Genomic DNA, 18,557 nt, shown 5'->3' with positions numbered 1-18,557 from the left:
GCTGGCCCTGCTCTAGTAAAAGCTCTTCCCCATTTGTTGATTGCATTTCAGTGTCTCCTTCTGGCCCACACCAGATTTTCTTCTTGAAAATTAAGAAAGTTCCACAAAATTTGGAAACCACCTGACATCTGTGTTCACCTCCTGTGAGGGGCATCAACACCTACTACACATGGTGAACACAGTGATGATAGAGACAGGGTGCCTTATAAGCCCAGGTTATTATTTTTCAGTTTTGCTGTATTCTATTATTTTCCCAAGCTCAAAAACAATCTGGGGTATTCTATACTGAGATGTTCAGTTTTGAATAGTAATTATTTGTTCTATTTTCCTTAAATTATAACTTTTTCAGTGCTTTCCTTTATTTAAAGTGTGATTTGATATCTTGGAGTCAGTTAATTGTTATAAGAATATATCCTTTTTATAATTACACTTAATAAGAAAACAGTGTTATATATAAATTAATTATCCATATGAATTTAATTTCTAATTTACAGAAAGAGATATGCCACACAATTAGAATGTGTTTATTCATGTTGTTGCTATTTGTCGAGTCTGACTCTTCTGCAACCCCATGAACTGTAGCCTGCCATGCTCCTCTGTCCATGGGATTTCTCAGTCAAGTATACTGGAGTGGGTTGCGATTTCCTTAGCCAGGGGATCTCACCCAGGATTGAATCCAAGTCTCCTGTTTGGCAGGTGGATTCTTTACCATTGAGCCACCTGGGAAGCCTACCTTCATCCAGCCAACAAATATCTACTGAGAGATTGTTAGGCAATGTTGCAGATTCGGGGGCTATCACAGTCATCAAGAAACAAAATGTCTGTCCTTCTGGAGTTTAAATTCTCCTGAAGAAGTTGAAAAGCAAGCCAATGCATATGTAACAAAATTTTAGTGCTGATACATGCAAAGGAGAAAATTGAAGCAGAACTTGAGGAGGGGCTAGCAGATAGTATTATTAATAATGGGCAGTATATATTGATCTGTTACAAATTCTGCATGTACTGACTCATTTAATATTCTTAACAATGTTAGGAGGTACACACCTTTATAATTATGGTATTATAGTCTTACTTAGAGTTGAGGAAGCTAAGATAGAGTAGGTTCAGGAACTTGACCAGTTGGCACAGCCAGGAAAGACTTATCCCCAGGCTGTCTGGCTTCAAATCTCCAATTTATTTTTGTTTGGCTGCAACAAAAAAAAAAAAAAAAAAAAAATCAACAAAAAACCTAAAGTGCAGTACTTTGGTGCAATCTCCAAAATGACAGAATGGTCTCGGTTCATTTCCAAGGGAAACAATTCAGTATCACAATAATCCAGGCCTATGCCCCAACCACTAATGCCAAAAAAGCTGAAGTTGAACAGTTAGATGATGACCTAGAAGACTTTCTAGAACTAAAACTAAAAATGATGTCTTCTTCATCATAGGGAACTGAAATGCAAAAGTAGGAAATCAAGAGTAACAGGCAAGTTTGGCCTTGGAGTACAAAATTAAGCAGGGCAAAGGCTAACAGTTTTGCCAAGAGAATGTGCTGGTCATAGCAAACAATGTCTACCAACACAAGTGACGACTCTACACATGGACATCACCAGACAGTCAATACTGAAATCAGATTGATTATATTCTTTGCAGCCAAAAATGGAAATGTTCTCTACAGGCAGCAAAAACAAGACTGACAGCTGACTACGGCTCAGATCATAAACTCCTTATTGCAAAACTCAGGCTTAATTTGAAGAAAGTAGGGAAAACCACAAGGCAATTCTGATGTGACCTAAAACAAATCCCTTACATATTATAGAGTGGAAGTGACAAGTAGATTCAAGGACTTAGTTCTGATAGACAGAGTGTCTGAAGACCTTTGGACAGAGGTTTGTAACACTCTACAGGAGGTGGTGAACAAAACCATCCCTAAGAAAAAGAAATGCAAAAAGGTAAAATGGTTGTCTGAGAAGGCCTTACAAGTAGCTGAGAAAAGAAGAGAAGCAAAAGGCAAAGGAGAAAAGGAAAGATATACCAATCTCAGTGCAGAGTTCCAAAGAATAGCTTAGAGAGATAAGAAAGTCTTCCTAAGTGAGCAATTCAAAGAAATAGGGGAAAACAATAGAAAATGAAAGACCAGAGATCTCTTCAAGAAAATTAGCACATCCCGATCCCCCCTCCCACCTCCCGACTCCTCTGGGTCCTCCCAGTGCAATGTATGACAAAACCCACTGAAATGTTGTGAAGTAATTAGCCTCCAACTAATTAAATAAAAATTTTTTTTAAGTAAAACTTATGAAAAGAAAAAAAATTAAAAAATTAAAAAAAAAGAAAATTAGCAATACCAAGGGAACATTTCCTGCAAGGATGAGCACAATAAAGGTCAGAAATGGTATGAACCTAACAGAAGCAGAAGATATTAAGAAGAGGTGGCAAGAATACATGGAAGAACTATTTTAAAAAAATGTCTTAATGATCCAAATAGCTGCAATGATGTGATCATTCACTTAGAGACAGACATCCTGGAATGTGAAGTCAAGTGGGTCTTAGAAAGCATTATGATGAAGAAAGCTAGTGGAGGGGACAGAATTCCAGCTGATCTATTTCAGATCCTAAAAGGTGATGCTGTGAAAGTGCTGCACTCAATATGCCAACAAATTTGGAAGACTCAACAGTGGCCACAGGACTGGAAAATGTCAGTTTTCATTCCAATCCCAAAGAAGGGCAGTGCTAAAGAATGTTCAAATTACCACACAATTGCACTCATTTCACATGCTAGCAAGGTAATGCTCAAAATCCTTCACACTATCCTTCAACAGTTCATGAACCAAGAACTTCCAAATGTACAAACTGTATTTAGAAAAGCCAGAGGAACCAGAGATCAAATTGCCAACATCCTTTGGATCATCGAAAAAGCAACAGAATTCCAGAAAAACATCTGCTTCATTGACTACACTAAATCTTTTGACTGTATGGATCACAACAAATTGTGGAAAATTCTTAAAGAGATAGGAGTACCAGACCACCTTACCTGCCTGCTGTGAAACCTGTATGCAGGTGAAGAAGCAACAGTTAGAACCAGACATGGAACAACTGGTTCCAAAGCAACAATTTGGGCTGGAAAGGAATTGGGAAAAGGAATACGTCAAGGCTATATAATGTCACCTTGCTTATTTGATTTATGTGCAGAGTACATCATGCAAAATGCTGGGCTGGATGAAGCACAAGCTGGCATCAAGTTTGCTGGGAGAAATATCAATAACATCAGATATGCATCTGACACCACCTTAATCATAGAAAGTGAAGAGGAACTAAAGAGCCTCTTGATAAAAGTGAAAGAGGGGTGTGAAAAAGCTGGCTTAAAACTCAACATTCAAGAAGCTAAGATCGTGGCATCCTGTCTCATCACTTCATTGCAATAGATGGGGAAACAGTGGAAACAATGAGACTTTATTTCCAAAATCATTGCAGATGGTGACTGCAGCCATGAAATTAAAAGATGCTTGCTCCTGGGAAGAGGAGCTATAACAAACCTAGACATAATATTAAAAAGCTGAGATATCACTTTGCCTACAAAGTCCATGTAGTCAAACCTATGATTTTCCCAGTAGTCATGTACCAATGTAAGATTTGGACCACAAAGAAGGCTGAGTGCTAAAGAACTGATGCTTTAGAACTGTGGTTCTGGAGAAGATTGTTGAGTCCTTTGGACAGCACGGAGATCAAACCAGTCAATCCTAAAGGATATCAACCCAAATTTTCTTTGGAAGGATTGATGATGAAGCTGAAGCTCCAATACTTTGGCCACCTGATGTGAAGAGATGACTCATTGGAAAAGACCCTGATGCTGGGAAAGATGGAAGGCAGGTGGAGAAGGGTATGAAAGGGACAAGATTATTGGATGACATCACCAACTTAATGGACATGAGTTTGAGCAAACTCCAAGCAATAGTGAAGGACTAGAAACACTGGTATGCTACTGTCCATGGGATTGCAAAGTGTTGGGCATGACTCAGTGACTGGACAACAACAACCTATATCCATATGCTGGGGGAAATAAGATGCTGTGTTTTCTTTTTCATGTGTTTTCATTCACAAACAAGGCATTTAAGACACTGAAGAAAATGTACTTGATTGGTCCACTATTTGTAGGATTAAACTTGGGAAAGAACCATCATCAGAATGGGCTCCAGGATTGCTAATGTATAAGGGGCAGTTTGTCATTGCTTGAACTTGCATATATTAAACTTTAGAAAATAGTAAAGTGCCAATAAGCTTATATCTTCAGAGAACCAGATTTTTTGTAAAATTTTTGAAAGCTTTTCTCTAGTGTACCAACTCATATGTAACATGTATTTTGGGAAACTTGACTCAACCATAAAGATCCTTTAAACTTTTCAGTTTAAATCACATTGGGAGAAATAGCTTCACTTTTTGAGAGACTTCCTTAACTAACCCCTAGCGGTGGTTTCTGGTGGATGTCCTGTGATGGGAATGGGGGACATTGAGATCTTTCTGTCTTGTGTTTACTCCACCATCTTTCTCAATGAACACTCATTGGAAGGAGCTCTCCCTATCACCTGGCTGTACATGTAAGATACATAAGAAGTCTTGAGGATGTCAAAGCTCTAATGTCTAAAAGGCTTGTCTACTTCAGTAGCAGTTTGCTTAGAAAGATGTCATTCTTTCTGTATCCACAGGTACAACTCAAAGAATTCATAGAAGGTCTTCCTGCTAAAATGAATACTGAATTAGCAGAATCTGGCTTGAATTTGAGTGTGGGTCAGAAACAACTGGTGTGCCTTGCCAGGGCTATTCTCAGGAAAAATCAGATATTGATTATTGACAAAGCCACATCATACGTGGACCCAAGGTATGGAGCTGAACCCCAGGAAATCTTGAATCTGACTTATAAATATGGTAGTGGAAAACATTAAGTGAATCTTAGAAATGTTTCTAAGTGCCCTCTTGGCCTCACGAATATCTGTTGATAATATTAACTCCAGAAAACAAAGGAAAAAACCAAGACATGTTATATGGTGTTAATGTTGTTTTGAGGCACCCTGAGAAAGCGGAATTCCTAAATCCAGCTCCTGAGAGTTTCAAGCAATTTCGAGGGAAGACTAATTTTCCATCATTTTATGAAAAATAGTAAATTTCTAAGTAGACTTTTTATACTTAATTTTTTAGGAACAAGACTATATGTTAAAGTATTGATTTTTAAAAACATAAAAATATCATAGGATGTTTTTAAGTCTTAAGTCTGCTTTTCCTGTCTTTACTGAATTAAATCAACTTCTTTGTCTCTAGAACCGATAAGTTGGTACAAAAAAAAATTCGTGAGAGATTTGCCCAGTGCACTGTGCTGACCATTGCACACAGGTTGAGCAACATTATTGACTGTGAATGGATAATGGTAAGACCCTCTGAATTTTAGTTGTTTTCATTTATGTTCAATTTTCAATATATCCTTCCATGTAAAATTTGATAGGAATCTCTACTAATTTTTCTTAGTTTCTTCTTTCATTCCTGAAAGTTACTCAAATACTTAACTATACTTTTAGAATGCACCATTAAATCATATATTCAATAATCGTATTTTCATATTAAAAGTTTATTTGAATTGTCATTTTTTTTAAAATGATGGCCAACCATTAAAATAGTCCAAATTCCAAGTTATAGCTCCATATTTTAGTGGGGTAGAACACAGTCATTTTCACTGCGTCATAGTTGTTTCAGCATTTTTGGATTGCCTTATCAAAAAATTAGCCTCAGTTTAGACTGCCAGGAGGTTGATGGCTAAAGTTGTAGAATTTCTCAGGAGTCCATGAGAAGAAAAGGCCTAGTGAGAAAAACAGTATTTTAACTGAAAGGATTTAATATAAGGAATTTTTTTACATAGGGATTAGACGGCTAGAAAAGTGAAACACGGGTAATGATTATATAAAGCAGCTACCATTTCCTCAGACAGATCTCCAGACCTGAGAACTTGGAAGAGAGGCCCTAAAGAATTGATGCTCAGACCTCCAAGGAGAGGTCACTGTCCGGTTGTGAGGGGGCAGGATGGGGCTGGTTCTCCATGTGCTAATAGCCGGGAGCTGGAGTCAGGTCCCAGTACTGAGGTGATGCTAGTAGTAGAATCAGGTAGAACATTAACTGTGTTTCCCACCTTCAGTCTCCCTCTAGTGCCCCCTACTGGCAGGACCTAACAAAGGCCACCTGGCGAAAGAGTCTCTGAACTCTTGCAGTGACTTGCAGAGACCCAGCTTCTGCGTCACAGATGAGAGTTTGGAAAGAAAGGCAAATCAGGGATGAGAGACTAAATAACCAACCAGCGAGTCTCTTACACAATAGCTCTGTTCTGCACACACGGCAGGCTCCAGGCTTTGGTCTTTGGATATCTGTCTAGTATATTCCTTCCAGGTTTGGTTGGCTCTTTCTTCCTTAGTAATTTAATATTTCCTTCCTCCATCTATTACTTTTTTCTCTCTTTTTCATTTTCTCTCTTTCTTTTTTTAATAAATGTTAGAATGTGACTTTATAAAACAAGAAAAGCATTCCTCAAAGGATAAACTTTGGCAGCAAATAATCTCAAGGAATGCAAGATACTTTAAGGTTATTTTGATGGTCCATACAAAATAGGCAATAATTACTAATGAGTGGTCTGTAATACCCACAGTTCTTTATGTCTGATGATAAGAGAACTGTCTCTTTTGACTTGGGAAGTTCCTAGAATATCACCTCCCACCCTACCTCACATGCATTGTCAGATGGGACATCAGTGGGAACACTGAGTAGATACCAGGCTGTCAGCACTGAGGCAGTGCCTGTAGCCTCACTTCCTGAGCTAGATGTGCACAGGAGTGAGCTCTGGGGAGGCAGATGACAGGAGTGGGGCATCCTCAACCAAAGCGATGCTCTAGGCTACAAACAGTGCATCTGGTCACCTGGACTAGACATCACAGTAGGAAGTGGGCTCCACCTGCAGACTTTCATGAGGAATGGGGTGACATTTAAGATTGCTCAACACTGACTCTTAATTTCCAGAAATGTTTTGTTTCAGGCATGCTTAGTTGTTCATTTTGTGTTCTTGATGCTAATTGGGAAAGTAACCTTTTATTGTTAGATTTTACCTGTCATTTTGTTCTTAGCTCTCAACATTGCATTTCAAAGATTGTCCCCTAAAGCACCATTATTCTATTATAAATAAATGATGCTGTGGAGTTTACCTGTTTCAAGCCCTTTGTCAGGTTTTAGATAAAGCACCAGAAAGATGACTTGATCTCCAGCTCAGTTAAGGGTCTGTTCAATTAAATTCTTTGCTCTTAAATATACCCTGAAGATTTATTTTTGGCTTTTGGTATGGTAGCATATTCTTTTTATCACCTAATTCTTAGAAATACTGTCACCTTGGAATGTGTGGTTGGTTAGGGAAACTGAGAAAGGACAGAATTTGGAGGACATGTCACCTGGTCTCTAGTCTTTCCTATTGTATTGTTTTCCTCTATATCTTGGCATTGATCACTGAGGAAAGCTTTCTTATCTCTCCTTGATCTTCTTTGGAACTCTGCATTCAGATAAGTATATCTTTACTTTTCTCCATTAGCTTCTGTTCATTTATCAACTATTTAAATAACCTCAGATATGCAGATGACACCACCCTTATGACAGAAAGAGAAGAGGAACTGAGGAACTAACTTCTTGATAAATGTGAAAGAGGAGAGTGAAAAAGCTGACTTAAAACTCAGCATTCAAAACACTAAGATCATGGCATCCAGTCCCATCACTTCGTGGCAATAGATGGGGATACAATGGAAACAGTGACAGACTTTATTTTCTTGGACTCCAAAATCACTGTAGATAGTGACTTCAATCATGAAATTAAAAGACACTTGCTCCTTGAAAGAAAAACTATGACCAACCTAGACAGCATATTAAAAAGCGGAGACATTACTTTGCTGACAAAGATCTGTCTAGTTAAAAGCTCTGGGAAGACCCAGAGGGACGGGATGGTGAGGGAGGTGGCAGAGGGGATCAGGATGGGGAACACATGTAAATCCATGGCCGATTCATGTCAATGTATGGCAAAAACCACAACAACATTGTAAAGTAATTAACCTCCAACTAATAAAAATAAATGGGAAAAAAATAAATAAAAGTATGATTTTTCCAGTAGTCATGTATAGATGTGAAAGTTGGACCATAAAGAAAGCTAAGTGTCAAAGAATTGATGCTTTTGAACTGTGGTTTTGGGGAAGACTTTTGAGAGTCCCTTGGACTGCAAGGAGTTCAAACCAGTCCATCCTAAAGGAAATCAGTCCTGAATATTCATTGGAAGGACTAATGCTGAAGCTGAAACTCCAATACTGTGGCCACCTGATGTGAAAACCTGGCTCATTTGAAACTGGCCCTGATGCTGGGAAAGATTGAAGGCAGGAGGAGAAGGGGACGACAGAGGATGAGATGATTGGATGGCATCACTGACTCAATGGACATGAGTTTGAGCGAGCTCTGGGAGTTGGTGATGAACAGGGAGGCCTGGTGTGCTACAGTCCATGGGGCTGAAAAGAGTCAGACGCGACTGAAGAGACTGAACTGAGCTGAACTGTCACCTGGTCAGTCCTAAAGTGTTATCATCAGCACCGAATCTGCAGATGTAAACATCTGTATCCTCTGAACAAAGCAGCTTTGTTGCTATTATTAAAATATTTTCATTTGTTTAATGCTTTACTTACCGATTTGTTGTGTAGTTGCTCAGTCGTGTCCACCTCTTTGCGACCCCATGGACTGCAGCACACCAGGCTTCCATGTCCTTCACTATCTCCTAGAGCTTGCTCAAACTCATGTCCACTGAGTCAGTGATGTCATCCAACCAGCTCATCCTCTGTTGTCCCCTTCTCCTCCTGCTTTCAATCTTTCCCAGCATCAGGGTCTTTTCTAGTGAGTCAGCTCTTCACATCAGGTGGCCAAAGTGTTGGACTTCAGCTTCAGCATCAGTCTGTTCAGTGAATATTCAGGATTGATTTCCTTTAGGATTGACTTGTTTGATCTTCTTGCAGTCAAGGAGCTCTCAAGAGTCTTCCCCAGCCCTGCAGTTCAAAAGTATCAATTCTTCAGTGCTCAGCCTTTTTTATGGTCCAACTCTCATATCCATACATGACTTCTGGAAAAATCATAGCTTTGACTAGATGGACCTTTGTCAGCAAAGCAATGTCTCTGCTTTTTAATACACTGTTTAGGTTTGTCATAGCTTTTCTTCCAAACAGCAAGTGTCTTTTACTTACCATTATCTCCTGTTAAATTTCTATAATCTCAAATTTTTCTCTCTTGGTCAATGTCTATGAACAAATCTTTAAAGAATTTTTATGAAACTATGTCCAGCCCATCCGTCCCCAACTTTCTAGTTCTGTCCCACTCTGCTCTCCCTCCTTCCTTTACAGCTAAAACAACACTGATGGTCTTTCAGTTCTCCAGATTCAGTATTCACTATCTTACACTGTGCCCTCTCTAGACTGCTGGATTAGTCTAAGGTGCCTCTGGTGGAAATGGTGAGATGGTGGGACTTGGGGTAGATAAGGAAGTGAAGCCAAGTAGACTGCTTGATGGATTGAACATGGGATCTGAGGGCAGAGAAAGAAGTTGATATTGGTTTCTGGGTACAGAAACTGAGTATCTGGGTGAGTGGGGAAGACAGAGCAGGGAGGGAGATGCTAGGGTTCTCTTTGGAGCCTGTCACCTTTGTGATGAATGACCTTGTTTCTAGGAAAGGATCTTACTCTTCACTGTGGAGCTGCCCTTCCCACTCCTATGTTGGGAGACCTTCCGTTTAGGGCTCCCTGGTTGGGGTCATCAGTGATGTCACAGGAAGGTCCCATCAGGAGACGTAAACTCGGCTACTTGTTTATATCTTGTTCTGAACTGGTTGTGGTTGCTGACTCCTCTGGTAGCAATGGAAGGATTAGACCTCAGAGGACCTCTGCATCCCCTAGTTACAAAGTTGGGGATTGTCCTCTGTGCTCCATTCACTCCAAGGTGTAAAGCTTGTATGTTTTTTTAGAGCTTCTGATTACCAGTTGGCTTTCAACTCAGCAAAAACATCACCAGTAATGGTCTTTCTCAAACCTTTAAATTTTGAGGCAATCTTATTTTTATTGCTTGCTTTAGAAATATAGACATACCTTGTTTTACTGTGCTTCCCAGATACTGCATTTTTTACAAATTGAGAGCGTGTCAAAAACCTACATTAAGCACATCTATGGGTGCCATTTTTCCAACAACATTTGCTCATTTTGTGTCTCTGTGTCACCTTTTGGTAATTCTCACAATATATCAAACATTTTCACTATCATTGCAGTTGCTCTGGTGATCTGTAACATCAATAATCTTTGATATTACTACTAGGACTTACTGAAGACTCTGATGATGGTTAATATTTTTAGCAATACTTTATTTTTAAGTTAAGGTCTGTACATTGGTTTGTTTCAGACATAATGCTATTGCACACATGCTTGGGTATGGTATAATGTAAACATAGCTTCTACGTGCCCTGGGAAACCAGAAAATTCATGTGACTCACTTTACTGTGATGGTCATTATATTCTGGTGTTCTGAAACTGAACCCACAATAGCTCTGAGGGATGCCTGTACCTGTTTCCTTTCTGGAAAGCAAGTGATTGTCTGTTTCGAAAGCTTTAAGGGCATAAAGACAAATCAATCTGCTACAAAGTCTAATGTTACAGAGGGCAGGCGGCCAGCCTGGAGGAGGGGCTGCAGAAGTGACAGATGTTTGATTTTCTTGAATGTTTGATTTTCTTTAATCAAGACATTTCTCAACTCTGTGTATCTTATAAATAGCCCTCAAAGCTCAGAGTCTGAGAGCTAAAAGCACTAACTAATGATAACAACCCCAAAGGTCCTGGGCAGAATAGAAAATGCTAAAGACTGTTCAGTTCCAGTAATCATAGTTATGATTAAAGCTTTCATTTTTCTGAACATAAAAGGGAACTTTTGTTTTCTTCCTTTCCTATAACCATATAATAATGAAAGGTTGAGTTAGACCTTTGTCTCCCTAGTAAAACAGAGTAATCAACCCATTTAAATACCACCAATCCTACCACCCAAATTTTCCCTGTCTTGCCCCTTTTTGAAATATTGTCTGAGTTATGTGTTACTGGGCTATGTGTGCTAATGGGTTTCTTTCTGCTGTTAACAGGTTTTGGATTCAGGGAAACGGAAAGAACATAATCAGCCAAATAATCTGCTGAAAGATAGAAACAGCCTATTTTACAAGATGGTGCATCAACTGGATGAGGCATAGGCTGCTGTCCTCAGTAAAATGGCAAAATAGGTGAGGCTGTTGCAGAAAGCTGTAATTAAAATTCACCTCCAGGATTCAGTCTTCACAGGATCTCCACCAAGGGTCTGGGAACAAACACTCTGTGTTCTTTCAATAGAAGCCACCAGAGAGGAAGCTTCATGACTGGGTCTTTAACAACACATGGCAGGTAGAAGGCAGGTCTGCTGAGAATCTGCAGCAGTGCTGGCAGTGGGGTCAGGATGTGTGCACCCTTCTGTGTCCTGAGAGAGAGAAGTTGGATTTGATTTTCCACATGTTCGGACTCTGGGTTCAGATTCTCATGGAACATAGAACATTTTCATTTTGCAGACCCTTTAGATTCATTCTGATTGGCACTCAGCACATTTGTGATACAAGTTCCATCAAGTAATATCCAGGAAATTTGAGAGTTTAAGGGAAAAAAAAAAAAAAAAAAAAAAAACTTGGAGTATTTCAATTCTAGGAAGATCTTCCCAAGAAAGGTGTAGGTCTCTTCTGTTTCCTAGTCTGTAAAGAAAATTCTTACCGGAAATGATCACTTTTCCCCTAATTCTTTGTTGTTTAGAATTAGGTCCATTTTTCTCCTCCCCACCACCCTCTCCGTCCCGTTTCCTCTACCTTCTAGAGGATGAAATTGTCATCAGTACAAATCAAGAACTCACAACACCTTCTCACTGTAGTCTGAATGGTGCTTGAAAGTTACAGAGCACTTTCTCAGAGATGAGGTGTGTGAAGCGCTTAGCACTGTATGTGGTGTGAGGAAGGGGCTCAGTGAGTAACAGTCAGGTCACGTGGTATCTTCCTAACAGAGGGTAGTGGTAACCAAGGTCTGGTTTAAGAGACTTAGCCATTGTCATGCAGCCATCTGTAAGTCTTTCTGGGACCATGTGGGAGTGGGATTGGGGTTGATGGGAAGATAGAGGGAAGGAAGATCTGGTGTTCTTGCCCCTTAACATGCATGGCTCAGGGGAGGATGTGGCTTCCCCATCGAAAATTTATCTCTGGACATTAAATTATGGATGTATTTTCCGTTCTTCATACTCTTCTGCCTTTCCCAAATTTGTACTTGTAAATAGAATAATATTATTTGTGTAATATTTAAAATGTCTTAAAGAAAACATGTCCCAGTATCTTAAGTACTTGTATATAAAAGATTTATCTAAAGTGTGGCCTGAGTTCATCACTGTCTCCTCTCAATCCTCTCTAGAAATGAGGAAATGCAGAGCAGGACCTTCCACTGCTCATCCGGAAGGAGATTTCCTGGGTCCCAGAGATGGTTGTAGAGCTGCAGAGTTAGAGTTCGTGCTTAGGTTTAGGGACAAGGAAGTCTGTGTTCTGAACTTTTCATAAGTACTTACATTGCGTGCAAGTGTTGAGAAGCAAAACAGGGAGCTCTGTATTTTTTTTAATTCCTGAAATTCACAGAGTGCTTTTATCCACTAGAGTGTCTCCCAGTCAGATTATCCATTCTGAGACCTAGAGAGCCAGGAATCTCTCAAATCCTTTTGCTCTTTTGACTTTAGGCATTTCACATCAAAAAGAGGTGTTCCCACCTATATGTCAAAGTTTTCATTTTAAAACTATATTATCATGACATTGAGTAATGAGAAATATAACACAGAATTTTAGATTGGTCCAGATAGTAAGATAATAGGATTCAACCCTCTCTTTGTACAGGTGAGGAAACTAAGGTGCTATAGAAGGAAGGTGGTCCTATGTGTATAACTGGTGTTAAGCTGGTCTGCAGCAGACACAGAATTAGAAATTTGGCCTTTTAGTAAATATTTTAAATCAAGTGTAACATACATACTGAAGCAGACATAGGTCATAGAATTAGAAATCTTGTGATTTCAGGTTTAGTAATCCTGCACCTACTGTAACAATATTAATGGTAAGTTACATTTGTGTAGTTCTTTATAATTTATTTTATACAGTTTTCACATAATCTCATGAAGGTCCATTTTTATCCCATGCCATGGATGAGGAGGGTGTGTCTAGGGCTCACCCAAGGTCAAAGAGCTGGCCCAGGAAGCACAGAGGGGGAACTGCTAAGGGAGGCTGTGTGCTGTTCTAGGTACTACATTCTGTTTCGAGCCTGAGAACACTGCTCCTGTCACCTGGTAGCCAAGGTAGGGCCAGTCACTGAAGTTCACAGGGTGGCAGAAACTCACTCTTGGATTTCAGCCCTGCCACTGGCTCAGGTCACCTCCACAGAAAGAAATACATTTCTTAATTCTCATCCCATCTTGACATTATTTCTGCCTACTCTACATCCTCTTAGGAGGATAAACTGTCAGATTATCAGCTTTTTGAATGTGCAAGCATCAGATATCAATGTATTGTTCAGAGCTATAACACCAGGAGGATTAGTTTAAGTCACAAGATTTTTACTTTAATAGAACATAATTCATTCATCTGAAACGAAAACCCAACATTTGGGAGAAGGTGCTTCCACATCACATTTTCTCGAACTTGGAGCTCAGGTGAGCTGATCACTGTTTGACTGATGCTTTTGGATGGTCCTTTAAATAGTAGAGAAAGTACCCTTTAGATACATAAAGCTAAAGGGGGCAGTAGTTTACTAGGACTGCCATACAAAAACCAAAGAGTAGGTGACTTATAAAACAGAAACTTATATCCTCACAGTCCTAGAAGCTGGAAGTCTGAGGTCAGGTGTCAGCAGGGTGGGTTTCCTCTGAGGTCTCTCTGCTTGTCTTATAGACACCATCTTCCCTCTGTGTCTCACATGCTCTTCCCTCTGAGTGAGCCTGTGTCCTGGTCTCTTCTTATGAAAACTTCAGTCTGTTAGATTTGGACCCACCTGTTTGATTTCATTTTAACGTTATTGCCTCTTTAAAGATGCTGTCTCCAAATACAGTCACATTCTGAGGTACTGGAGGTTTTAGGACTTCAAGATTTAAAATTGGAGGTAAGAGGGTAACAGGCAAGAAAACCACAGGTCTCCAAACGGAGGGAATAGGCTGCAAGTGTCAGACATTTTTTATCTCTCTTTTAAGCTGCAGGAGGAAACAAATTAATAGTGTTATATTTTTCCCCCCACTTCTCTACAAATTTAAATCCGCTGAAAAAGAAAGCCTACTAGGCTCCTCCATCAGTGGGATTTTCCAGGCAAGAATACTGGAGTGGGTTGCCATTTCCTTCTCCAGGAGATCTTCCCAACCCAGGGATTGAACCTGGGTCTCCTGCATTGTAGGCAGATGCTTTACCGTCTGAGCCACCAGTGAAGTCTCATAAAAGAAATGCAAAAAGGCTAAATGATTTTCTGAGGATACCTAACAAATAGCTGAGAAAAGAAGAGAAGCTAAAGGCAAAGGAGGAAAGGAAAGACATACCCATTTGAATGCAGAGATTCAAAGAATAGCAAGGAGATATAAGAAAGCCTTCCTCAGTGATCAATGCAAAGAAATAGAGGAAAGCAGTGGAATGGGAAAGACTAGAGATCTCTTCAAGAAAATAAGAGCTATCAGGGGAACATTTCATGCAAAGATGGGTACAATAAAAGACAGAAATGCTATGGACCTAATAGAAACAAAAAATACTAAGAAGAGGTGGCAAGAATACACAGAAGAACTATACAAAAAATATCTTCATAACCCAGATAATCACGATGGTGTGATCACTAACCTAGAGCCAGACATTCTGGAATGCGAAGTGGAGTGAGCCTTAGGAAGCATCACTATGAACAAAGCTAGTGGAGGTGATGGAATTCCAGTTGAGCTATTTCAAATCCTAAAAGATGATGCTATGAAAGTGCTGCACTCAATATGCCAGCAAATTTGGAAGACTCAGGAGTGGCCACAGGACTGAAAAAGGTCAGTTTTCATTCCAATCCCTAAGAAAGGCAATGCCAAAGAATGCTGAAACTCCTGCACAATTGCACTCATCTCACACGCTAATAAAGTAATGCTCAAAATTCTCCAAGCCAGACTTCAGCAATACGTGAACCGTGAACTTCCAGATGTTCAAGCTGGTTTTATATAAGGCAGAGGAACCAGAGATCAAATTGCCAACATCCACTGGATCAGCAAAAAAGCAAGAGAGTTCCAGAAACACATCTATTTCTGCTTTTATTGACTGTGCCAAAGCTTTTGACTGTGTGGATCACAATAAACTGCGGAAAATTCTGAAAGAGATGGGCATACCAAACCACCTGACCTGCCTCTTGAGAAACCTATATGCAGGTCAGGAAGCAATAGTTAGAACTGGACATGGTACAACAGACTGGTTCCAAATAGGAGAAAGAGTACATCAAGGCTGTATATTGTCACCCTGCTTATTTAAATTATACACAGAGTACATCATGAGAAATGCTGTGCTGGATGAAACACAAGCTGGAATCAGGATTGCTGGGAGAAATTTAAATAACCTCAGATATGCAGATGACACCATCCTTATGGAAGAAAGCGAAGAACTAAAGAGCTTCTTGATGAAAGTGAAAGAGAATAGTGAAAAAGTTGACTTAAAACTCAACACTCAAAAAACAAAGATCATGGCATCTGGTCCCATAACCTCATGGCAAACAGATGGGGAAACAATGAAAACAATGACAGACTTTATTTTCTTGGGCTCCAAAATCACTGCAGATGGCGATTGCATCCATGAAATTAAAAGATGCTTACTCCTTGGAAGGAAAGTTATGACCAACCTAGACAGCATATTAAAAAGCAGAGACATTACTTTGTCAACAAAGGTCCGTCCAGTCAAAGCTAAGGTTTTTCAAGTAGTCATGTATGGATATGAGAGTTGGACTATGAAGAAAACTGAGCCCCGAAGAATTGATGCTTTTGAACTGTGGTGCTGGCAAGACTCTTGAGAGTCCCTTGGACAGCAAGGAGATCCAACCAGTCCATTCTAAAGGAAATCAGTCCTGAATATTCATTGGAAGGACTGATGTTGAAGCTGAAACTCCAATTCTTTGGCCACCTGATGTGAAGAACTGACTCATTTGAAAAGACCCTGATGCTGGGAATGATTGAAGACAGGAGGAGAAAGGGATGACAGAGAATGAGATGGTTGGATGGCATCACCAAATCAAAGGACATGAGTTTGTGTAAGGTCCCAGAGTTGGTGACAGGGAAGCCTGGTGTACTGCAGTCTGTGGGGTTGCAAAGAGAGGGACAAGACTGAGGGACTGAGCTGAACTGATGCAAATTTAAAAAGAGGTTTCTTTTAAAATTCTGTTTGCCATGAAGATACCTGTTTCCACCTGAACTTAACTTTTCTCAAACTTTGAGCTAACCAATGCATTTTCCTTATGGAAATGTTTGTCTTAACCTATGTTAATGAACTATGTATTTACCCTAGGCTTGTTCTTCAAGTCAGTTCCCCATAAGACGCGAACAAACAAACAAGAATTGACAAACCGGTATATTTTAGTCATGCACATGTTCTCTTAAGCTATGTCAGTGTGACTATATTTGCTTGGAAACTTGAGTTTCCTTAAGATTCATGTCAATCATTTTATGGCCAGGGACAATTCACCTTGTGCCAATGTTATCTCAAAATGCATGTTGTGTGTGAGGGGGCACAGTTTTAAGAAACCAGGGCTGTATTTATTCTGTGGAGGAAGTAGCCCCACTAAAACCCTCAGTGGAGCTGGACATGATGCCAAATAACCTGTAGATCTACTAGATTTCTGATCATTCTGATTCACAGATATGCTTTATCACTACAGTAAATTGATACACAAAGTCATTTTATTCCCTGAAGTAAATTAAAAACAGAATAACAAATTAAAAAAAAAAAAAAAAACTGTGCCTCCAATAATGATATGATTGCTTCACATGAAGAAGGAAACCTAGAAATGTGTTGCCTTAGGAGGAGGACTTTAAAACTTTTAAACCTGTTGTTTTTGTCTTTTTCTCCCTCAGGTGTACTTCAAAAGGAGATGGCCAGATATCACTCACAGTGACCATCTGGTTATGAATGTTTCCAGTGGACAGCCCTCAACCTTCACAATTCTGAGTGAACACTGTGATTCTACCATGAGTTCATGTCTATTCCAAAGGTTTTTTTCCAATAGGTTTTGCACTGCATAAACTATATTCTATATTTTTTTTACACCAGCAACAAATATTTACACATTACAAAATGTGAGTTCTCCAACATCACTCAATGATTTTAAGCTCTTGAAAAAGGATTTATTATGTTTATTTAAATGTTATATTACTTGCTTTCTTATCCAAATCAGAGGTGCAGGCCACTAATAAAAGCTGTCTCCCAGGTTTTGTGTCTTGAGAGACTCCAGAGCCAAACTCGTTTTCTAAGATTTGAGACAAAGTTGTCACAGATGTTTTTTACTGTTACATCAGCTCAGTTCAGTTCAGTCACTCAGTCGTGTCTGACTCTTCACGACCCCATGAATCGCAGCACGCCAGGCCTCCCTGTCCATCACCAACTCCCAGAGTTTACTCAAACTCATGTCCATCGCGTCGGTGATACCATCCAGCCATCTCATCCTCTGTTGTCCCCTTCTCCTCCTGCCCTCTCTCCCAGCATCAGGGTATTTTCCAATGAATCAACTCTTCGCATGAGGTGACCAAAGTATTGGAGTTTCAGTTTCAGCATCAGTCCTTCCAATGAACACCCAGGACTGATCTCCTTGCAGTCCAAGGTACTCTCAAGAGTCTTCTCCAACACCATAGTTCAAAAGCATCAATTTTTTGGCGCTCAGCTTTACTCACAGTCCAACTCTCACATCCATACATGACCACTGGAAAAACCATAGCCTTGACCAGATGGACCTTTGTTGGGAAAGTATTGTCTCTGCTTTTCAATATGCTATCTAGGTTGGTCATAACTTTGCTTTACTGTTACATATTACTTTGTAATATTTGTTACATATTACTTTGTAATTCTGTAATTACAGAATTACATATTACTTTCCAATTATATCAGGGATTCTGTTTACTTGAAGACTGTGTGAAGTTACTGTTTTGTGTCCACTTCCTTTAACATGACTAGGATCCATTTTTCATCAAAAGACCTCTGGTTAAAATACTGTAGAGAAAACTGATAGAACAAACATACAATATACTATAGTTTAAGTAACCAAAAAAAAAAAAAAAAGATATATGGTAATGTACAGAAGGACAATATCATATGTTCTGAAAGAGAAGAAAGGAAGAGAAAATATGCTTTCACAAAATAGGAGCCCTTCTAGGGGATTTGCTAATGAAGGACAGACGTGTGCTAGACTGTCTTTTAGATAGAGGATTTTATT

General features: G+C 39.5%; 1 protein-coding gene across 1 annotated transcript in view; it reads left to right on the top strand.

The window, feature by feature from the left end:
* Nucleotides 1-18,557, top strand: part of LOC136144154 (ATP-binding cassette sub-family C member 4-like) — a 203,580-nt gene that overhangs the window by 183,147 nt on the left and 1,876 nt on the right. Inside the window, 4 exon segments of the mRNA XM_065901812.1 lie at nucleotides 4,680-4,852; nucleotides 5,290-5,395; nucleotides 11,192-11,326; nucleotides 17,206-17,308. Coding sequence (XP_065757884.1) covers nucleotides 4,680-4,852; nucleotides 5,290-5,395; nucleotides 11,192-11,326; nucleotides 17,206-17,308 — 517 coding nt within the window.

Source organism: Muntiacus reevesi, chromosome 11, assembly GCF_963930625.1.
Source record: "Muntiacus reevesi chromosome 11, mMunRee1.1, whole genome shotgun sequence".
Classification (NCBI taxonomy): domain Eukaryota; kingdom Metazoa; phylum Chordata; class Mammalia; order Artiodactyla; family Cervidae; genus Muntiacus; species Muntiacus reevesi.
This window is presented reverse-complemented; position numbering and strand designations above follow the sequence as displayed.